The sequence below is a fragment of the Somniosus microcephalus genome, chromosome 7 (genome assembly GCF_052327205.1).
Source record: "Somniosus microcephalus isolate GS21.2 chromosome 7, FLI_Smic_1.0, whole genome shotgun sequence".
NCBI classification, from domain to species: Eukaryota; Metazoa; Chordata; class Chondrichthyes; order Squaliformes; family Somniosidae; genus Somniosus; species Somniosus microcephalus.
In genome coordinates this window covers 262,859,597-262,883,095 of record NC_140993.1, presented here as the reverse complement: position 1 = coordinate 262,883,095, position 23,499 = coordinate 262,859,597, and the positions used below count along the sequence as shown (strand labels likewise).

At 48.4% G+C, this 23,499-nt stretch overlaps 1 protein-coding gene across 1 annotated transcript in view; it reads right to left on the bottom strand.

Annotated features, from left to right (window-relative positions):
- Positions 1 to 23,499, bottom strand: part of sntb1 (syntrophin, basic 1) — a 152,647-nt gene that overhangs the window by 38,290 nt on the left and 90,858 nt on the right. Inside the window, exons 3-4 of the mRNA XM_085993688.1 lie at positions 22,515 to 22,740; positions 11,658 to 11,865 (exon numbers count right to left, since the gene is read on the bottom strand). Coding sequence (XP_085849814.1) covers positions 11,658 to 11,865; positions 22,515 to 22,740 — 434 coding nt within the window. The remainder of the gene's footprint in view (positions 1 to 11,657; positions 11,866 to 22,514; positions 22,741 to 23,499) is intronic.

Below are 23,499 nucleotides of genomic sequence, written 5' to 3'. Positions count from 1 at the left end.
CATCATAGAATGATGCAGCACAGAAGGAGGCCATTCGGCCCATCATTCCTGTGCCGGCTCTTTGAAAGAGCTATCCAATTAGTCCCGCTCCCCCCTGCTCTTTCCCCATAGCCCTGCAAATTTCTCCTTTTCAAGTATGTATCTACTTCCCTTTTGAAAGTTACTATTGAATCTGCTTCTACCACCCTTTCAGGCAGCGCGTTCCAGATCATCATAACTCACTGCGTAAAAGAATTCTCCTCCTCCCCCATAAATGCAGCTTTATGTATGTTCTGCATTTCATTATTTCCACTGGGCATCTGAGAATGAGAATCAGTTTCCAGAGGATACTCATGTGGTGCAATCTGTTCGAAAGCAGAACTACCGGTGGAACTCAAGGTTTCAGCTAAAGCTACAGTAGAGCTGGTTAACCAACCAGAAGTTCTTTACACACTGTTACTGGCGTTCTCTAGCAACTATTTGTCTGAGGAACCAATAAGAACACTTAATTATTGCTCAAGGAGACTATTCTCTGAACCACAATCAGCAGAATCAATTCACTTGCCCCAAGAGAACGGAGATGAGTTTATTGTGCAGTCATGAAAGAAAACTTTTGAGCATTAGCCAGGAACACTGAGCCAAAGAACAAGGACAACAATAATCACATATTTATCAAACCAGTGAAGAAAAACTTGCTTTCTGTTCTGTGTTTGAATAAGAAGCCACTCAGGCAGATTCCAGGTTTAAAAGTAAAGATGTGCTGCTGCTGTTGTAGCCTAGATTTGAATGGAATCTAATTATCCCCCTTTTGATAAATGGTAGCAGTCCCTCCAAAAACAGCAGTAAGTTAATTCCTCTTTATCCTTTCTGGGAGGTCAATGCCCTACAAGGTATTACTGCAAACTGCCTACGTGTGCTCTTTCCCGTCAATCCATTGTGGCTAATTGCTGCTTCTTTTCTTTCGCTTTTGTTTTGACACAAATTAAAACGTACAATAAATAATCCTGCAATGACCCTCCAAATTAAAGCAAAGTAGGGGCCATCAATATAAGACAGTCACTGATAAATCCAAAAGGGAATTCAGGAGAAACTTCTTTACCCAGAGAGTGGTGAGAATGTGGAACTCGCTGCCACAGGGAGTGGTTGAAGCGAATAGTATAGATGCCTTTAAGGGGAAACTAGATAAGTACAGTACATGCGGGATAAAGGAATAGAAGGATATGCCAGAAGGGTGGGAGGAGTGTGGAACATACACCCCAGCACAGACCAGTTGGGCCGAATGGCCTGTTTCTGTGCTGCACATTCGATGTAATTCTATGTAACATTTCAAAAGAGCAACAGGTTAACATCCTTAGGAACTTAAAATCAGAGGTAACATGTGTACGCCAAAGTCTATTCCCTGCGCAGGGTAAGAGTTACCGAGTGATTTTCACTATTGTCTAAACAGAGCAACACACTCGACAACAACTTGCATTTATGCAGTGCTGCACCTTTAACGTAGCAAAACGTCGCGAGGTGCTTCGCAAAAGCTGTTATCAGACAAAATTTGACACTGAGCCACATAAGGAAACATTAGGACAGGTGACCAAAGAAGCTTGTTCAAAGTTTTAAAGGTGTGCCTTAAAGGAGAGCGAGGCGGAGAGGTTTAGGGAGGGAATTCCAGAGCTTAGGGCCCAGGCAGCTGAAGGCACGGCCGCCAATGGTGGGGCGATGAAAATCAGATGCCTTTCATGCCCTCAGGATGCCCCAAAGCAAGTTACAGCCAATGAAGTACTTTTGAAGAGAAGTCACCGTTGTAATGTAGGAAACATGGCAGCCAATTTGCACACAGCAAGCTCCCACAAACAGCAACGTGATCATGACCGGATAATTTTTTTTGTGCTATTGGTTGAAGGATAAATATTGGGCAGGATGCTGGGGCGAACTCCCCTGCTCTTCTTCGAAATTGTGCCGTGGGATCTTTCGTGTCCACCTGAGAGAGCAGACGGGGCCTCAGTTTTACGTCTCATCCAAAAGACGGCCCCTCTGACAGTGCAGCACGCCCTCAGCACTGGGAGCGTCAGCCTAGAGTTTTATGCTCAAGTCTCTGGAGTGGGACTTGAACCCATGACCTTCTGGCTCCGAGGCGAGAGTGCTACCCACTTTTTTTTATATATTATTTATTGAACATTAAAACATTTACAACATCGTGATCATTCCATTGTATCATACAAATCCAGTCTGTCGCTCTGCACAGCCATTCCTCCACCACATGTTAACATCAAAACCTGAAGTTTAATTTGTCTATTGTACTTTAAAAATTGATCAGTAATCATGGCTCTGAATAAGGGAAGTGTGCCTGATAATCCCCCCATCATTTAATCTCCGGCCCTTCCCTCCTCTCGTGCTCTTTCTCAACTTTTCGGGCAGCTGTTGCTTTCTCCTGCAGCCTCCGGCTCTGTTTCACCTCCTGTCCTGTTTGAACCTTCCCTGCAGTTTCAGCCTCTTCCTTACATTAGGTTTGGGCCGAGGAGCTGCCCCTTCTCCCTCCTTCTGCCCCTCACTAACCTTTCCCTTTCCACACGATGCCACCCCACCCCCCACTTCCATGTCTCTGTCCCCCTCTGACTCCTCACTCTCGAGCTCTTCTGTAACCTCCCCTCCCTGCTCCCCGTCAGATACATCATCTCCCTTAGAGAGTCTTCCTGCTATCACAGTTTCTCCAGTAGTGCCATTTCCTTTGGCCTCATCTCCACCGCTGACCCTTACTCCCCGTTTCTTCTCTCTCTGGGATAATGGCGTATCTGCACCTATCTTGCTCGCTTCTGGCGTCTTTGTCTCCCCGCGCCCATCCTGCTGCCCCTTTAAGGCTCCTGCCTCTTGCACCCTCTCCTTGTCTTGTCCCTTCCTGCTCCGAGATGTCCGACTACCCCGTCTTCCTTTGGAGTGCTTACACTTACCCCGCACCCCGCTCCCGCCTCCTCTCCCCCTGCGGACACCAGATTCTTTAGGGAGAGCTGAGCCGTATTATGACTCGACTCTGCCCTCGACCTGTGCTGCCCTCTGCTGTCTTTGTCCTTTTCCATCATACTTGGTGTGTTTTCCACCATCTCTGTCCTGTTCACTGCTCCGCAATTTTCTGCCTCTTCCTGTGCTCTTTTCTCCTTCCATTCACCAGCTGTGTCCTCCGCCTGCTCCGCTCCTCCAGCCGTTCCACTCACACCTCCTGCTCCTTCTCCCATCTCCACGTCACTCAAGGGGCTTCCTTCTGCCTCACACTCACAGCGGGTGGGGCCTTTGTGACACACCCTACAGCTCTCCGCCTTGCAGCTCCGAGCGATGTGCCAGACTCGCCACAGATATAACAGTACAAGTCTGGACAGCTTCTTACAAGATGGTCGTGTCCAAGACAATAATAACAAACCTTCACCTGGTTATCATGCAGTACCCGGAAGTACTGCACCCCTTCCATTGTCTCGAATTTCATGCTACATGGCAATGACTTCACGCCCTCTGGGAACCGCACCTTTACATACGGGTTCCATCTGCTACCCGCGTTCCTGGATAGTATCTCCTCTATTGCCGAGCAAATTTTAATGTCCCACGAATCCAATTTTTTTATTAGCACATTGTCCTCAATATAAGATTGAGACCACCACCTGTTCAGAATATAGCAGAGTTACCTCCAAGAACTTATCTCCAACCTGCAAACTCAGTAAAAGTCTTTCCACCTCCTCTCGGCGACTGACCGTCACCTCAAACTCAACATTCGGCTTTGGTCGGCAGGCAAAGCAGCGTCCCTCGCCGCAGTCCTCATGTACCGCCTGGATAATATCCCAAGCTCGTATCTCCTTATCCTCGCACTGAACCACCACCGTGTTTTCTTTTCCAAACCTCCTGGAGTCCCGGCCCAAATCTTTTGGGCCTTTTTGTCTCTCTTCCCCCCAACATTTTCTCCCTTGATTAAATTCATCCTGAGGATATTATCCTCTGAGGGGCCCGGCACTCCAGGCCACTCTTCAGACATCTGGCTGCTGTTTAAGAACCAAAAACGCCCTAAAACCTGAAAAAAAAACCACCACCAACTTTTTACAAACTCACTCCAACTCTCTGCAGTAATCAAGCAGCCAGCAGCACCTGCTCACTCCTAGCCCCTCCCACCTAGAGCGTGCTACCCACTGAGCCACAGCTGACCAATATGCTGTTACCATGGACCAATCAGCAATGTGCTGGAGGCACTCTACATAAACCTCTATAATCGTACACTCCCTTCAATCATAAGTTGTTACTCACAAAAACTTTAATAGTATGGATAAATTTGCAGGAAGAATTAATCAAAATGTGGATTTTAGCAAATCAGAGCAAGCTTCATAATAGGCTGATGAATAAGGTCAGAGAATGCGGAGTCAGGGGATAAGTAGCAGAATGGATTGCTGGCTGGCTTCAAGACAGAAAGCAGAGAGTGGGAGTAAAGGGTAGCTATTCACAGTGGCAGAAGGTGGGTAGTGGTGTCCCACAAGGTTCAGTGCTGGGACCACTGCTGTTCACAATTTACATTAACGATTTAGACTTTGGGATAAAAAACACAATTTCAAAATTTGCAGATGACACCAAATTGGGGGGGGGGGGGGAATAGTCAATACTGAGGAGGACTGCAACAAATTACAGGAGGACATTAATAAACTTGCAGAATGGGCAAATAATTGGCAAATGAAAATCAACACAGATAAATGTGAGGTATTACATTTTGGTAGGAAGTATTGGGAAGTCATTTATCACTAGGAGGGTGACCAGAAACTTAACTGGACCAGCCACATAAATACTGTGGCAAAAAGAGCAGGTCAGAGGCTGGGTATTCTGGGGCGAGTGTCTCACCTCCTGACTCCCCAAAGCCTTTCCACATCTACAAGGCACAAGTAAGGAGTCTGATGGAATACTCTCCACTTGCCTGGATGAGCGAGGCTCCAACAACACTCAAGAAGCTCGACACCATCCAGGACAAAGCAGCCCGCTTGATTGGCACCCCATCCAGCACCTTAAACATTCACTCCCTCCACCACCGGCGCACTGTGGCTGCAGTGTGTACCATCTACAAGATGCACTGAAGCAACTCGCCAAGGCTTCTTTGGCAGCACCTCCCAAACCCACGACCTCTACCACCTAGAAGGACAAGGGCAGCAGGCACGTGGGAACACCACCACCTCCAAGTTCCCCTCCAAGTCACACACCATCCTGACTTAGAAGTATATCGCCGTTCCTTCATCGTCGCTGGGTCAAAATCCTGGAACTCCCTCCCTAACAGCACTGTGGGAGCACCTTCACCACACGGACTGCAGCATTTCAAGAAGGCGGCTCACCACCACCTTCTCGAGGGCAACTAGGGATGGGCAATAAATGCTGGCCGTGCCAGCGACACCCACATCCCATATAAATGAATATAAAACAAAGTCTAGGTGGGGTAGAGGAACAAAGGGATCTCGGAGTACAAATACACAAATCACTAAAAGTTGTGACACAGGTTAGCAAGGCCATAAAAAAAGCAAACCAAGCACTAGGGTTTATTTCTAGAGGTATAGAATTTAAAAGTATGGAAGTTATGCTAAACCTGTATCGAACCTTGGTTAGACCACACTTGGAGTACTGCGTACAGTTCTGGTCGCAATATTATAAAAAGGATATAGAGGCATTGGAGAGGGTGCAGAGAAGATTTACAAGGATGATACCAGAAATGCGAGGATATACATATCAGGAAAGGATGAACAGGCTGGGCCTCTTTTCTCTTGAAAAAAGGCTGAGGGGTGACCTAATAGAGGTCTTTAAAATTATGAAAGGTTTTGACAGAGTGGATACTGTCGTGTATTGATTGCGAGTTTGACACCAGTCAATACGGTAATGTAATGTGCGAGTTTAACACCAGTTAATACGGTAATGTAATGTGCATTGCATTATGGGAATTACCCGGGAAAGCTGCAGTCAGCCATTTTACCAATAAAGTAAAGATCACAGTTAGAAGCCTGTCTGCCTGACTCTGATTTAATTCGACGTATCTACATGCTTGATTGAACGCATTAAAGCATAGATACAACATTGGCGACGAGGATAACTAAAGGAATCATTTTAAATAGGTAGATGCCCAAGTTTTAGTTAGCTAGGATGGAGAAGACCGGCATTCAAAATTTTGCATACTTCGCCGAGCCAGCCACGTTGGGTCCAAGATGGACGAGGTGGTTAACGTCTTTTGAGCTTTATGCCGACAGCAAAGGACTCATTATCGACAATACCTCTACAGGTGCCACAAAGCAGAGGAGAAGAGCTCTACTTCTACACCTAGCAGGACCAGATGTCCAGGATATCTTTTCGACTCTACCGGACACAGGAGAGCCAGCAGACTACACGGCGGCAGTTCGTGCTTTGAATCACTACTTCGTGCCCCAGGTCAACGCAGCATTTGCTAGACAGACTTTTCATAAGTTGTCCCAGAAGACAGGTGAGACTGTGCAACAATTTGCTACTCGCTTGCGGCAGGCTGCTAAAGACTGTGCTTTTTGGGGGGTTGCGGATAATCAAATAAGAGACGCTATCCTGAGTAGGTGCACGTCAGCCTATGTGCGGAGGAAATTGCTAGAGGAAGGGCATGATCTAACGCTCGCCCGCACGTTACAATTGGCCTCACAATGTGAAAACATCGAGGAGCAGATGTCAGCCATGTCATGTACAGAGAAGACGGAGACAGATACTGTTCGTCGTGTTACGCAGAAAAGAGGGTATTATGTGAAAAGCTCGACAGAGAAACCAAAGGGAAATGGCGAAAGGAAGGAAAGGAAATTTACAGATGTGGACACACAGACCACATGGGCAGAGATCCGAAATGCCCAGCACGCGGACAAACGTGTCATAAGTGCAAGGGAAAGGATCATTTCTCCAAAGTATGCCGCACAAAGGGTACAAAGAAACACAGTGTGAACAATGTAGAGGAACAAAATAACTGTGCATTTGCTGTTACTGGAAATAACGTGACAGAGAGACTTACCTTTTGTGTGGGGGGAGTAAACCTGAGAATGTTAATTGATTCGGGTGCAACTAGTAATGTGATAGATGAGAATACATGGGAAGGATTAAAGTCAGAACACATTAAGTGTCAGTCACATGTCCCTAAGACAGAGAGAAAGTTATTCTCTTATGCTTCTAGCCGACCACTGTCAGTTAAAGGTGTATTCACATGTGGGATTACAATAGGTAAGAGAACTGAGCAGGCGGAGTTCATTGTAGTTAAAGGCCATGGAGAGCCGTTGCTAGGAAGGGAGACAGCCATGAAACTAGGAGTTTTAAAAATAGGCACAGATGTCTCAGCTGTGGTAGATGTAAGACAGCTACTAGAACAGTGGTATCCAAAGGTGTTCCAGGGAGTAGGAAGGCTGAACACAAAACAGATCAGTTTGTATATTGACCCACAAGTGAAGCCTGTGGCCCAGCCACTCAGGCGTATACCATTCAACTTAAGGGGGGCAGTAGAAGCCAAAATAAAACAATTGAGGGACATGGACATTATCGAACCTGTAACTGGTCCCACCCCATGGGTAAATCCTGTGGTTATTGTACCAAAAGTGGATAAGGATGTAAGGTTATGCCTAGACATGAGACGAGCGAACAGGGCAATAGTGAGGGAACGATATCCAATCCCCACCGTTGATGAGATACTCCAAGGTATGAACAGCTCGACGGTGTTTAGTAAGCTAGACCTGAAATGGGGTTATCACCAGCTAGAACTGACCCGAGTCATGAGAAATCACAACGTTTGCAGTACATAATGGAGTATACAGGTACAAGAGGCTGATATTCGGTGTATCTTCAGCTAGTGAGCAATATCAGCACGAGATAGCTAATGCCTTAGCTGGAATAGAGGGTGTTGAAAACATCCCAGACGACATTATCGTGCATGCACATGACCAGGAAACGCACGACAGACGCCTGCACGCTGTCATGACCAGACTAATGGAAAGTGGACTGACACTAAACTCAGAGAAGTGCCAATTCAACATGGACCGATTAATTTTCATGGGAATCCTGTTGTCTGAAAAGGGCATCGGACCAACAGCAGATAGAGTGCGAGTGGTGGCAGAAGCTCGGGAACCAGAGAATGCTACAGAGGTGAGGAGTTTCTTGGGACTCGTTGGGTACAGTAGCAGATTCATCCTGCAGTTTGCAACGCTATCAGAGCCACTGCGACGCCTGACGAGAAAAGACACACTATTTAAATTTAGATCACAACAGAGACAGTCATTCAGTGCACTCAAGGAAGAGTTGGCCAGAGCCGGCACTTTAGCATGTTTTGATAAGGACGCACCAACCAAGGTGATAGCAGATGCCAGTCCTGTAGGTTTAGGCGCAGTACTAGTTCAGGACCAACAGGGACAAGAGGTGCCAATATGCTATGTAAGTCGTAGTTTAACAGACTGTGAGAGGAAATACACTCAAACAGAGAGAGAGGCCTTAGCTCTTGTATGGGCTTGTGAGAGGCTGCATCCATATGTGTATGGCCGAAAATTTAACTTGGTAACTGACCATAAGCCATTACAAGTGATATACGGCCCACACTCTAAACCCTGTGCCCGTATAGAGAGATGGGTACTTAGATTACAGTCGTACGATTTTAAGGTGATACACATTCCAGGCAAGCAAAACATTGCAGACCCACTGTCACGATTGCTGGGGGAGGCAGCAAAACAGGAGAGACATTCTCATGGCTCAGATGAATACATGAGATTTGTAGCTGTGAGTGCGACACCAAAAGCACTCACTACTAAAGAGGTGGAGGAAGCCTCTGCTACCGACCCAGAGCTGATTGGGGTACAGAAGGCAATCACAAATGGACATTTTGAGAACTGTAAAGCTTATGCAGCAATTGCAAACGAGCTGTGCGTAGTGGGGTATCTAGTTCTTCGGGGAACACGCATCGTGCTACCCACAATGTTACACGCACGAGCCCTGGTGTTAGCACATGAAGGACACTTGGGAATAGTTGGAACAAAGCAACATCTCAGAACTAAGGTTTGGTGGCCTGGCATGGACAAGGCAGCTGAAAAACACTGTAAAGCGTGCCACGGCTGTCAGATAGTAGCCAGACCCGACCCACCTGAACCGTTGAGACCAACACCATTACCGGAGGGCCCCTGGCAGGGTGTAGCTATAGACTTACTGGGACCTTTGCCATCCAACCACTCCATTCTTGTAAGAAATCACACAACACCAGGTTATAGTCCAACAGCTTTATTTGAAATCACAAGCTTTCGGAGCGCTGCTCCTTCTTCAGGTGAAGTGGAGAAATGCATAAAGACACAGCTTATATAGTCAGAGAATCATGTCAGATGTTTACAGGTAACCTTTCCAACTGCCATTTATCGCACCTCGGCAGAGAGATAATCACAGCAGTCAAAGGTGTGAATGGTGTCCAAACAGGTCAGTCAGGGAAACATTACATCAAAGAACAATGAGGTGGGGTCACAAGGGGTCAAATATTGCAGATGCTGGGGTCTGTATGAAAAACAAAAAAAGACAAAAAACATTTTTTTTGGCTGGAAATCACAGCAGGTCCAGCCGCATCTGTGTAGAGAGAACAAGCCAATGTCGACTCGAGTCTGGATGACCCTGCATCAGGTGGGGTTACATGTAGCGTGACATGAACCCAAGATCTCGGTTAAGGCCGTCCTCATGGGTGCGGAACTTGGCTATCAGTTTCTGCTCGACGATTTTGCGTTGTCGTGTGTCTCGAAGGCCACCTTGGAGAATGCTTACCCGAAGATCGGAGGCTGAATGTCCTTGACTGCTGAAGTGTTCCCCGACTGGGAGGGAACACTCCTGCCTGGTGATTGTTGCGCGGTGTCCGTGGTAGTTGATTATTATAGTCGCTACTATGAATACGACATCATGACCTCCACAACAACAGAGAAGGTTATTGATAGTTTAGAGTCAATCTTCAGCCGTCATGGTTTGCCAATCACCTGCAAATCTGATAATGGTCACCTATTCAGATCTGAATTATTCAAAGAATACTGTGAAAACAACGGGATCAAACACCTGAAAACGACAGCAAAATGGGCTCAGGTTAACGGAGAAGTCGAGCGCCAGAATGCATCGCTGATGAAGAGAATCAGAATTGCTCAGTCAGAAGGACTAGATTGGAAACGTGAACTTAGAAAATATGTGACTGTGTACAGGAGCATTGACCATGCCACGACAGGAAAGAGCCCGGCAGAGCTGCTCTTTAAACGGAAAATGAGAGGAAAGCTGCCAGACATCACAGAGTCGCGCGCAGACATGGAAGTATGTGACTGGGACGCAGAACAAAAAGGCAAGTCCAAACTGTACGCAGATGAACAGCGGAGAACACAATACTCAGAGGTGGAAGTTGGCGACACGGTGCTGGTACGGTAGGACAAAGTGGACAAGTTCACCACTCCTTTTAATGCCACACCGCACAAAGTTTTGAGTAAAACAGGGAGTCAAGTAGTAGTAGAATCTCCAGAAGGAGTACGCTACTCGAGAAACACTACGTTTGTGAAGAAATACAGAACCAATGGAGCAAAGGAGACACTCCATGAGCAGGAGGAAACACAAGGGACTGAGGACAGTATAGTAGACCCTGACACACATACCACTGTGACACAGGCAATACCCACTGACACCAACATGTCAGACATACCTAATACAGCCAGGCCTCAAAGGGTTAAAAGAAAACCCCAAAGACTGTCTGATTATGTCACAACATAAACTGTGCGAGAACTGCATGGGTGATGTTAAATGTTTAAACCTGGGAATTATTTAGTTGTGTGGTAAGACACAAGTTTGTAAAAAGTTTATAAATCAAATAAGTTATGCAGTGTTATTGTAAGCAACTGTTTGTAAACTGCAAGTTTGTTTCCAAGGAAAAGGGGGGTGTCGTGTATTGATTGCGAGTTTGACACCAGTCAATACGGTAATGTAATGTGCATTGCATTATGGGAATTACCCAGGAAAGCTGCAGTCAGCCATTTTACCAATAAAGTAAAGATCACAGTTATAAGCCTGTCTGCCTGACTCTGATTTAATTCGACGTATCTACATGCTTGATTGAACACATTAAAGCATAGATACAACAGATACAGAGAGAATGTTTCCACTTGTGGGGAAGAGCATAACTAGAGGCCATCAATATAAGATAGTCACCAAGAAATCAAATAGGGAATTCAGAAGAAACTTCTTTACCCAGAGAGTGGTGAGAATGTGGAACTCGCTACCACAGGGAGTGGTTGAAGCGAATAGTATAGATGCATTTAAGGGGAGGCTAGACAAGCATATGAGGGAGAAGGGAATAGAGGGTTATACTGATAGAGTTAGATGAGGAAAGAAAGGAGGAGGTTCGAGTGGAGCATAAACGTCAGCATTGACTGGTTGGGCCGATTGGCCTGTTTTGTGCCGTATATCGTATGCAATTCATAAACTGGTAAACTCTTCGTACAGTTGCTAAAATCATCTAGCAGCTACTGTGTAGAAGGGATCGCAGTCAGGAAGCGGCTGATTGCTCCACCTACTGAGCCATCATTTCCTGGTAACCCCTAGTAACCTCCAACATTTTCACATGTGATTGTTGGAACCGGACTCGCACTTCCCCAAAACCCACAGCAAAGCACAAATGGACAAAGAACAATTTTCTGCAGCCTTACCTTTCCTGCGAGCCAGCCTATGTGCCGAACCTCTCGACACCCAGCTATCCCCGTTCTTCCTAGTTGATCTTTGACCTCTGCTATAACCTTGGCTGTCAGGTTATTGGCATTGGCCTGAATGGTACTGAACCAGGCTTGGGCCGTGGTGGGATCTTTACACCTCAGGACGACGGTGTACTTGCAGTCAGGGGAATGCAGCTCAAACTGCCTAAAGGAAACAACAATTAAAACAATGAAGCTCTGTTACCATTTATGATTTATGATTTTGCATCGTCATTTGTGAACAATATTGGGCTCTCAGGTGTAACGGATCCTGGCATAGCACTTAAGAGGGACGTCGGGCATGTCTGTAATGGTGACACCTCAACTTCCACCTACGTTATACGGCCTTGTGATCCTTCATAAAATAACAACAGAAAACGCTGGAAATACTCAGCAGGCCAGGCAGCATCCGCGGAGAGAGAAACTGAGTTAACGTCTCAGGTCTGGGACCCTTCATCAGAACTGGAAAAAGCTGGAGATGTAACAGATATTAAGCAGGTGCAGAGACAGGAGGGGGGGGGGGGGAGGAAGGAACTGAAGGAATATACTGTGCTTTTGTAAGCGGCAGGAAAGATGAAATGTTGCAAATGGGAGTGGCAAAACTTATACAGCATGAAAAACGGTGGCAGGGGTTATAGTTTGAAATCGTTGAACTCATTGTTGAGTCCTGAAGGCTTTAAAGTGCCTAATCGAAAGATGAGGTGCTGTTCTTCGAGCTTACGTTGAGCTACATTGGAACAGTGTAAGAGGCCGAGGACAGAGAGATCAGAGTGGGAGTGAAGCGGTGAATTAAAGTGACAGGCGACCGAAAGTGACAGGCGACCGGAAGCTCAGGGTCACCCTTACGGACTGAACGGAGGTGTTCCGCAAAGCGGTCGCCCAATCTACGTTTGGTCTCCCCAATGTAGAGGAGACCGCATCGTGAGCAGCGAATACAGTATACTAAATTGCAAGAAGTACAAGTAAATCGCCGTTTCACCTGGAAGGGGTGTTTGGGGCCCTGGACAGTGGGAAGGGAGGAGGTAAAATGGCATGTGTTGCATCTCCTGCGCTTGCACGGGAAGGTGCCAGGTGAAGGAGAAGGGCTGTTAGGGGCGATAGCAGAGTGGACCAGGGTGTCACGGAGGGAGCGGTCCCTTCGAAATGCTGAAAGGGGAGGTGAGGGGAAGATGCGTTTGGTGGCGAGATCGTGTTGGAGGTGGCAGAAAATGATCCATTGAATGTGGAGGCAGGTGGGGCGAAAGGTGAGGACAAGAGAAACCCTATCGCGGTTCTGGGAGGGAGGGGCAGGGGCGAGAGCAGAAGTGCGGGAGATAGAACAGACACGGTCATGGGCCGTGTCAACCACAGTAAAGGGGAATCCTCAGTTGAGGAAAAAGGAAGACATGTCGGAAGCACTGGTATGGAAGGTGACATCGTCAGAACAGACGCGGCGGAGACGGAGAAATTGGGAGAATGGAATAGAGTCCTTACAGGAAGTGGGGTGGGAGGAAGTGATCCTTTATGTTCAATCACAAGGGGAAAATTTGCCCTAATCAAGGGCGGCTTTTGCCATTTAAAAAAAATTAATTCTCGGATTGTGGGCGTCGCTGGCAAGGCCAGCATTTATTGCTCATCCCTAGTTGCCCCTCGAGAAGCTGGTGGTGGTGAGCCTTCTTCTTGAACCGCTGCAGTCCGTGTGGTGAAGGTACTCCCACAGTGTTGTTAGGGAGGGAGTTCCAGGATTTTGACCCAGCGACATGAAGGATCGGCGATATATGTCATAGGATGATGTGTGACTTGGAGAGGAACAAGGAGGTGGTGGTGTTCCCATGTGCCTGCTGCCCTTGTCCTTCTAGGTGGTAGAGGTCGCGGCTTTGGGTGGTGATGGCGGGGGCCCATGCAAAAGTTACATTTGGGGGCCCCTACATATGTATTGCAATAGAGCTCGCCCTTGCACGAGTGTTGGTGGGAAAGCTCCTGTGGTGCTGCGTGGCATGTAAGGGAGGGAGGGTGAAGGGTTGGGGGCTTCCCCCTTGGGTTGTACAGGTTGCAGGTTCTGGGGTCAACTTCCAATTGTGAGTCGGAGGTGCGGTTCTTTGAATGAGAAATTCATCCAAGGCCCCGTCTGCCCTCTCAGGTGGATGCAAAAGATCCCACGGCACTACTGTATTTTGTAGAAGAGTAGGGGGGGGGGTTCTCCCTGGTATCCTGGCCAATATTTATCACTCAACCAACACTTAAAAACAGATTGCGGTTTGTGGGAGCTTGCGGTGTGCAAATTGGCTGCTGCGTTTCCTACATTACAACAGAGACTACACTTCAAAATTGGCTGTAAAGCACTTTGGGACATCCTGAGGCCATGAAAGGCGCTATAGAAATGCAAGTTCTTTCTCAGTACTGCACTGGGAGAGTCAGCCTAAATTTTGTGCTCGAGTCTCCTAGGGTGGGATTGTGAACCCACACCCACTTTGTAACTCAGAGGCAAGAGTGCTACCTACTGAGTCACGGCTAAGGCAGTAGAGAATAGACAGTACCTCACATTAAATAACTACGACCACACAATAAATAGCCACTAAAAAAATTGCACCCCACATTACAGGGCCACTAACAAAGCTCGTCTACAATGAAATCAATGACAGTTCAAAGTCAAACTGAAACAACAGGGACTGAAGATGACAGCCATAATTATGGAACAATATTGTGGCATGATTCATAGGAGGGTACAAATAGGGAAGTACTGTTCGGTTCCAAGAGTCTTGTGTGTGGCATTGGTGGTATTTCTAGAGACACACAGCCTCGAATACACAGATATCATGTGTCATCCTGAAATATCAAACCATTGCACCATACACACATTGTTCACTCACAGACCACAGCTTCCCGAGTATGACTGAGGCAAATAAACCATTTAAAGAGAGCAGGGCATATATGTATACATATATACTCAAGCTATACTGTAAGTTGTGAATCGCAAGTTATACAAAGCCAGGATAAGTACTACTGTACTTCCTATTCAAAAAAAGTGAAATATATTAAAGACCATAGCTTGACAATACCAGCCTATCCTGTAAGACGGACAGCTTGGGTTGCCAATTCTGATTGGGTGCTCATCACATGACCTCACACCTGGAACCACCCCGCCCCCACACTCCCGCCATTGGTCCGTATTCCTTCCCACGGCCAATTGGAAAGGGAACAGACTCTTTGTTACCCAATTAGATTCATCTTGACCGTCGGTCTTTTTTTCCCACCCCGAAATATTTTTATAAATTAATAAATGAAAGTGTTCAAAGACGATGGAAAAAAAACCCACAATTTGGTTTAGTAGTTATGATTTTTTCTCCTGGGTTGATTCCAGCAGTGCCCTGGAGATTAATCTTCAATTCCTGGAGGGTTGGCAACCCTACTGATAGCGGCTAAGGGTAGTGGGGATAGTTTGCCCCTAAACTGTATCTGGGGCTCTCAGAATAAATCTGTGTGAAAATGTAATTTGAATTGCCGTGCCCTTGTAAGGTGCAGGCACCTCAAAGCACTGGAGAGGTACCACCAACGCTGCCTCCGCAAGATCCTGCAAATCCATTGGCAGGATAGGCGCACCAACGTCAGTGTTCTCGCTCAGGCCAACATCCCCAGCATCGAAGCTTTGACCACGCTCAATCAGCTCCGATGGACGGGTCACATCGTCCGCATGCCCAATACGAGACTCCCAAAACAAGCGCTCTGCTCGGAGCTCCGGCACGGCAAGAGAGCCCCAGGTGGGCAGAGGAAGCGCTTCAAGGACACCCTCAAAGCCTCCTTGAAAAAGTGTAACGTCCCCACTGACACCTGGGAATCCCTGGCCCAAGACCACACAAAGTGGAGGAGAAGCATCCGGGAAAGGCGCCGAACACCTCGAGTCTCTTTGCCGGGTGCAAGCGGAAGCCAAGCGCAGGCAGCGGAAGGAGCGCACGTCAACCCAAGCACCCCACCCACCCGCCCCTTCAACCACCGTCTGCCCCACCTGTGACAGAGACTGTAGGTCCTGCATTGGACTCATCAGTCACCTGAGAACTCAGTTTTAGTGTGGAAGCAAATCATCCTCGGTTCCGAGGGATTGACTAAGAAGAGGAAGAGGTGCAGGCACCAGCTGAATCCAGAGAGGAAGTTTGGGTGCAGTGCTGTTCGGGAGCACAGGATTAGCACCCAATTTTCCTCTGCGTTGTGTCCACCTTTGGTCCACGATTTGGAGACAGAGAGGAAGCTCAGCTCAAGATCTGAGACTCACAGGGAATATCAGCTCAGCCCAAAGGCAGAACCACCGAGTCAACCTGAAATGTTGCACTGCCCATTGCCTAGCACTAGAGGGAGCTACTTACACAACTCATGAAAGAAAGACCATGGGGTTGATTTTCAGTGTGCCGTGAGGCGGGCTTTTAGGCGTGCGGGGGGCTAAAATCCCAAATTCGGGGGTCCCGACACCATCCCGCCCAAAACCCGCCTCCATGTAAGTTTCAAAGGAGGCGGTTACCCGCCCCGCACTGGGACCCGCCGACCCGAGGCGGGAAGGGATTAGTGCCAATTAACTGCCTGTTAACAGGTAGTTAACAGGCAGTTTTTAGCCTAATCCCTATTTTGAAGGTTGTCGTGTGGGATTCCCGACAGTCCAAACCAGGCCAAGTTAGAGGAGTCGGGCCGTCGGGTTGAAGGACTTGGAGGGGTCGAGATGTCGGTGTTCAGGTGAGTGATGGGTGCATAAGTGCAAAGGTAAGAGTGTTTGGTGTGTCTAAAGTGTGTAAAGAAGTTTAAATTACCTGTACTTACCTTTACAGCCTTTCTTCCTCTAGGTTTCGGGAGTTCATCATTCAGCCGGCACAGAAAGCAGAATGGCCGCAAGCTGTCAAAAGTGACAGCCTGCAGCTTTCAGTGCCGGCGAGATTTCTAACTGAGTCTGTGTAGAAGGACTTGGGTTAGAAGTAAGACTGTCAGCGTTTGACAGCTTCAAACAGCTGTGAAACACTGATATTTCATCTGTCAACACGTCTTGACAGATGAAATTTCAGTCTGTGACGTCACCTGTTGCCGGGTGGCCCTTAATTGGCCTGCTGAGCCCACTGGGTGGGCTCAACAAGGTCAATCAAGTGAAAATCGCGTGGATTGGCCGCATCTCGATGGAGGCGGGACTACAACCCGAAAGTAGTATCTCACCTCCTTCCCGACTTCTGAATGAAAATGTAGCCCATACATTTATATCGCACCTTTCAGAACCTCAGAATATCCCAAAGTGCTTCATCGCCAATGAAGTACTTTTGAAGTGTAGTCACTGTTGTAATGTAGGAAACACAGCAGCCAATCTGCGCACAGCAAGCTCCCACAAACAGCAATGTGATAATGACCAGATAATCTTGTTTCAGTAATGTTGATTGAGGGATAGAAACATAGAAACATAGGAGCAGGAGTAGGCCATTCGGCCCTTCGAGCCTGCTCCGCCATTCAATATGATCACAGCTGATCCTCTGTCTCAATACCATATTCCCGCTCTCTCCCCATACCCCTTGATGCCTTTTGGGCTAAAAATTCGGTGGCGCCGCGTTTGGGGCACCAAGCTCGCCTGGGCGCCGGAATTTGCGCTCCGGGCGGAGCCGCTTGCGCCTTCCCGATATTCAGTTTCAGCGCCCCAAGAGGGACGCGGGGCGCTGCTCGAGGCACCCCGCGTCCCACTTGGGGCGCTCAAACTGAATATCGCAGCGCTACGTGCCGCTACGCCACACGCTGCGGCACGGCGCGCTGCGGTACTGCAGGCCTTCCTCCCCTTCTTAAGGTGGAGGGGCCTGCACCAGTGCGATCACCGATCGCGAGTGCCGGCAAAAGAGCCCGGCACCGAGGAGAAGTGCCAGGCTCTCGGGACACAGCCAGCACTGCCCGGGGGGGGGGGATCAGGAGGCCAGGGAGTGCGGCGCGAGGAGGTGCTGGCAGGTGGCCACCGAAAAAAATGGCCGTCCCGCACCTCCCCCTTAATTTGTCCACTACCGCCACAGGTAGGCCCCCCTGTACCGGTCGCAATTTGCGACCGGCGTTACGGGGGGGGGGGGGGGGGGGGGCGCGATCCAATATCGCGTTCGGGGCGGTAGCGGGGCGCTGCGCACACCGATGATGTCATTGGTGGCGGCGCAGCGCTACAGGCTAACGCCGCCATTAGTGCCCCGCTAAATTTCGCGGGAGGCGTGGCCAGTGGCGCAGCCCACCGAATTTCTAGGCCTTTGTGTCTAGAAATCTATCTATCTCCTTCTTAAATATATTCAGTGACTTGGCCTCCACAGCTTTCTGTGGTAGAGAATTCCACCGGTTCACCACCCTCTGAGTGAAGAAATTTCTCCTCATCTCAGTCCTAAATATCCTACCCCGTAACCTGAGACTGTGACCCCTCGTTCTCGACGCCCCAGCCAGGGGAAACATCCTCCCTGCATCCAGTCTGTCTAGCCCTGTCAGAGTTTTATATGTTTCAATGAGATCCCCTCTCATTCTTCTAAACTCTAGTGAATACAGGCCTAGTCGACCTGGGAAGAGGTCATGTTGATAAATATCAGCCAAGGCACCGGGGAGAACTCCCCTGCTGTTCTGTTGAAATAGTTCCGCGGGATCTTTTACATCCACCCGAGAGCGCAGACGGGGCCTCGGTTTAACGTCTCATGCCGAAAGACAGCACCTCCGACAGTGCAGCACTCCCTCAGTACTGGAGTGTCACCCTAGATTTTTGTGCTGAAGTCTTTCGCATGGGACTTGAACCCACAACCTTCTGATTCAGAGGTGAGACTGCTACCCACTGAGCCACAGCTGACATCATGGGAAGCCACGGGCCCGGCAGCTGAGACCCAGTAATGAAACGTTACCACACTGCCAAAAGAGCACAAGAGTAGGGGGCCAGTTTTGACAGGCTCTGCTCCTCTCGGCTCCATGAGGGTTGTCAACCCTGCGGGATTGGCCTGGAGTCTCCAGGAATTTGAAGATTAATCTCCCGGACACTGTTGTGAGCAACAACACCCGGGAGAACAATCATCGGGGCCTTAAAAGAAATCTTTCAACACTTTTGTTTATTAGTTATAAAAATGTTGGAGTTGGGAAAGAAAAGGATGTTTGACTGACGGTCAAGAATCAAGTGAGTCGGGAAGAGTGTGTTAGCCTTTCCAATTGGCCGTGCGAGGGGAGGGCGCAGCAAGGATGGCGTGTTGGGCGACCAATTGGCCGTGCGAGGGCAGGCCGCAGCGAGAATGGCGTGTTGGGCGACCAATTGGCCGTGGGAGGGCTGGGCGCAGCGAGAATGGCGTGTTGGCCGACCAATTGGCCGTGCGAGGGCAGGGCGCAGCGAGAATGGCGTGTTGGGTGACCAATTGGCCGTGGGAGGGCAGGGCGCAGCGAGAATGGCGTGTTGGGCGACCAATTGGCCGTGGGGAGGGCAGGGTGCAGCGAGAATGGCGTGTTGGGCGACCAATTGGCCGTGGGAGGGCAGGGTGCAGCGAGAATGGCGTGTTGGGCGACCAATTGGCCGTGGGAGGGCAGGGTGCAGCGAGAATGGCGTGTTGGGTGACCAATTGGCCGTGGGAGGGCAGGGCGCAGCGAGAATGGCGTGTTGGGCGACCAATTGGCCGTGGGAGGGCAGGGCGCAGCGAGAATGGCGTGTTGGGCGACCAATGGCGGGAGAGTGTGGGGGCAGGGCGGTTGGAGGGAAGAGGTCATGTGATGAAGCCTCCAGGAATACATCCAACCAGAGTTGGCAACTCTAGCTCCTACAAGAATAATTTATAACCTACCTTACCAGGGCCTCTTCAGATCTGTTGCCATGGAAACTGGTTGGAGAGTGCACAGGCGCACACCAGTTCTCTCCTAAAATGGCACTCGAGACCCAATGCTCGTTACAGGACCCCGATTTGAATATTAAAAGGGACCTACTGCCCGACACAGGCAGATGCTTCAGCCGCCCAGTGCTAGGCCCCTGTGGAAGTGGCAGCAATTGTGTTAACGGGAGGCACCAAGTCTGGTGACCCCATTTTGAGGCCTTTACTGCCCCTGAATGCCAATTTTGGCAGCTTCGAATGTACCCTTTAGTTTACCTCCTGTTGTTCATAGAAAGCACACTGCACGACCTCAAGATGTCCCAAAGCGCTTTACAGCCAATTAAGTTCATTTGAAGTGTTGTCACTGTTGTAATGTAGGAAACGCAACAGCCAATATGCGCACAGTAAGCTCCCACAAACAGTAATGTGATAAATGACAAGATACAGGAAACTTTCTGGTATCCGGCACTGACAGGACCGAGTTGGTGCTGTACCATCAAAACTGCCGTATAAACCAGTGCTAATATTAAAACATATACGGAGCTTTTCAGCTCCGTGTGAATCAACAAACCCTGTTGCTTAGCAACAGCTTCAAAACAGTCGGCCGCAGCTTAAAAGCATCTCTGTAGCTAAGCAACAGCTTCAGCTAGACCTTGCAGAGCCTGACTGGAGGAAAAAAAGCAACGAGAAGTAAAAAAACTTATAGGAAACGGCTCCTGAATTTTGCCGGTAGATAGAGCTTTCCGGACTTTTAACCTCCGGTTAAACGAAAGTTTCCTGTAATATGTTAAGTGATGTTGGTTGAGGGATAAATATTGACCCCAGAACACCAACGAGAACTCTCCTGCTCGTCTTCGAAATAGTGCCATGGGATTATTTACGTTGACAGGGCCTCGGTTTAATGAATCATCCGAAAGACAGCACCTCCAACAGTGCAGCACTCCCTCAGTACGGCACTGGAGTGTCAGCCTAGATTTTGGTCATCCAAAACTCTGCTGCCCATGTCCTAACTCGCACCAAGTCCCGTTCGCCCATCTCCCCTGTGCTTGCTGACCTCCATTGGATCACGGTTAAGCAACATCCTTGTTTTCAAATCCTTCCATGGCCTCGCCCCTCCCTATCACTGTAATCTCCTCCAGCCCCACAACCCCCCCACCGAGATATCTGCGCTCCTCTAATTCTGCCCTCTTAAAGATCCCTGATTATAATCGCTCAACCTTTGGCGGCCGTGCCTTTTGTTGCCTGGGCCCTAAGCTCTGGAATTCCCTCCCTAAACCTCTCCGCCTCGTTACCTCTCTCTCCTCCTTTAAGACGCTCCTTAAAACCTATCTCTTTGACCAAGCTTTTGGTCATCTGCCCTAATTTCTTATGCAGCTCGGTGTCAAATTTTTTTGTCTTATAATACTCCTGTGAAGTGCTTTGGGATGTTTTACTACATTAAAGGCGCTATATAAATACAAATTGTTGTTGTTGAACCCTTCCGACACAGAGGCGAGAGTGCTACCCACTGAGCCACAGCGGATACTCTAGTAACACACTGCTTGGCCCGCATTTTTGTGTTTTTATTTCCGATTTCCAGCAGTCGCAGTACTTTGCTTTTGCTCTAACATACTGCCGCTGTCCAGTTCCGTGGAGATAGCTGGTAATGCCATCTCATTCGGCGAGGAGCGGCTGACTGTGAAAGATGGCTCAGAGAGAGAGAGAATGAGGTGTTCCCTTCATCGAGTGCGGGCTAAATTTATCAGTGCATCAGGAAGAGAGATTGGTTGTCCTAAAGATCGATGCTCTCAGTTGATCCTTGAATCCACTTCAATGCCTTCTGAGTTCTTCTCTCACCACCCACCGCGCCACTCCCCTTATTATTGTGGACTGAATTTTCAGCAACCGGATAATTATCATCAAGACCTTTTCCAGTGTAAGTTCCGTGACTTGCTCTCCTGATCCCGACCGCCATTCCCAATAACAGTGTTGAAAAATCTCTCATTGTTCTCTTCAACTTATTCCTTGTCAAGACTCTCACAATAATGTCTCCTGTCTTTGTGATCTATTAATGTTGCTGCTGGTTGTCGTAATCTTGTGTTAGAAACCTGTGCCTAAAGTTGTTACTGCTGCAATCTTTTATCCGACGGTGTACAGTGTTTGATCCTTTCTTCTTTCTCAGAAAATCGGGCGCTGCGTGGACCAATTCATGGGCTGGGAATTAGAGTGGTATGGGAGGAAGCATAGCGAGGAGGCCTGGTACTGGAAAAGGGCATGGCTAGGTGAGCGGAAGAACAGAGAGCGGGTGGATCCCAGTAACAGCAAAAAGAAAGAAGGGGAGAGAGAGAGAGGGAGAGAGAGAGAGAAAGAAAAAGAGGAAAGAGAGAGGAGGAAGGGAGTGAAGAGGAAGAGAGAGAAAGAAAGAGGGAGAGACGGAGATGGATAAGGGGGAGATGGGCAGAGAGCGATGGGGGAGGAAGAAAGAAAGACTTGCATTAATATTATGCTTTTCACAACCTCAGGACGTCCCAAAGTGCTTTACAGCCAATGAAGTACTTTTGAAGTATAGTCACTGTTGTAATGTAGGAAGCGGGCAGCCAATTTGCGCACAGCCAGCTCCCACAAACAGCAATGTGATAAATGACCAGATAATCTGGTTTTTTTAGTGATGTTGGTTGAAGGATAAATGTTGGCCAGGACACCGGGGAAAACTCCCCTGCTTTTCTTCGAAATAGCGCTGTGGGATCTTTAACATCCACCTGAGAGCAGACGGGGCCTCGGTTTAGCGTCGCCTCAGTAACGGAGGGGTTATGAACTTCTAGTTCCATCTCCAGCCCTTTAGAATTCTGCCGCAGTGAAAGACAAAACCCACGGCTCTAACTACCTCAAGCAGATCCTCACTTGCATTACTATTCCCGTCAACGGAAGTAAAGCTTATTAATAATAGACTCTTCAAAGATATTTGCGCCTTCTCTTGGCCGGTTTGTAATTTGTTTATTCATCATAAATATAAAAGGTTTATTGAAAAAAATAGAAACCGGATTACCTGTTTTCCGGGTCTGGGGTGCTGAGACTTCGCGTGACGTAACACATCTTCAGTGGAATATTCTTCCTGTCTTTCGAGTCGGCGTGTAATGAGAACGGAGGGGCGGAGGGAGATTCCGTGGCCACAGAGCCAAGCCTGGGGGACTCTGGAGGGAGAGTTTCCCATCCAATCTCAGAAACTGGAGAGGTCTTCTTAATGTATGGCGTAGCTTCCCGCATGTACTTCACTAGAAGGGGGGGAAAACAGACAACTTTGTGAAGACAGGGTATGGATGACATACCAATGCCAATGCTTTTTTTGTAACTTTACCAAATGTTAGTTTCAGAAGATGTTTTTTTCTTCCAAAACAAAAAGTCACAACTACAAGGAGGTTGGTCACAAGGAGGTTGGTCACAAGGAGGTTGGTCAGAGCAGCGGTTCCCCTTCTGAATCCACGGTGGCTGCTTTTCAAGGGGGCTCAAACCCAGCTGCTGCCTTGTAAGTCGTGTGGGTCGGATGCAGCTTGTTCATTTCTAATCACCCTGGGTTTGGAATAAAGGAGGGGCAGGGACTAAGAGAGCGAGGAACTAGTTCCACTGCAGTGACTGCACATTTGGTTAACACAGAGGTACTGGGTAATCCCGAGTGATGTTGCTGTGTGGACACTTTGATGACTTCTATCAGCTATTTCTCCAATTTCATATAGAATGCACATTTATAAATAACTAACAGTGTTTTTTTTACCATTTACATGGTGCCTTATCACATCAGCTCTCTAACGTGCACAATGAATGATTTTTGCAGTGCAGCGACTGGCGTTGTGCAGACAAATGGCCGGGAATTGCCCCAAAGCAGCTCCAACTCCGCCACTGTGACTTTGTCGGAAGTGCGAGTAAACGGGATCAAAGTTCTGGCAAAGTTACGGCATTGGACGCGGGGGGTCCGGGGTGGAAAACAAGCCCAAGGAAATTCACGGCCAAAGTCAACGGCAATCCCATAATCCGAG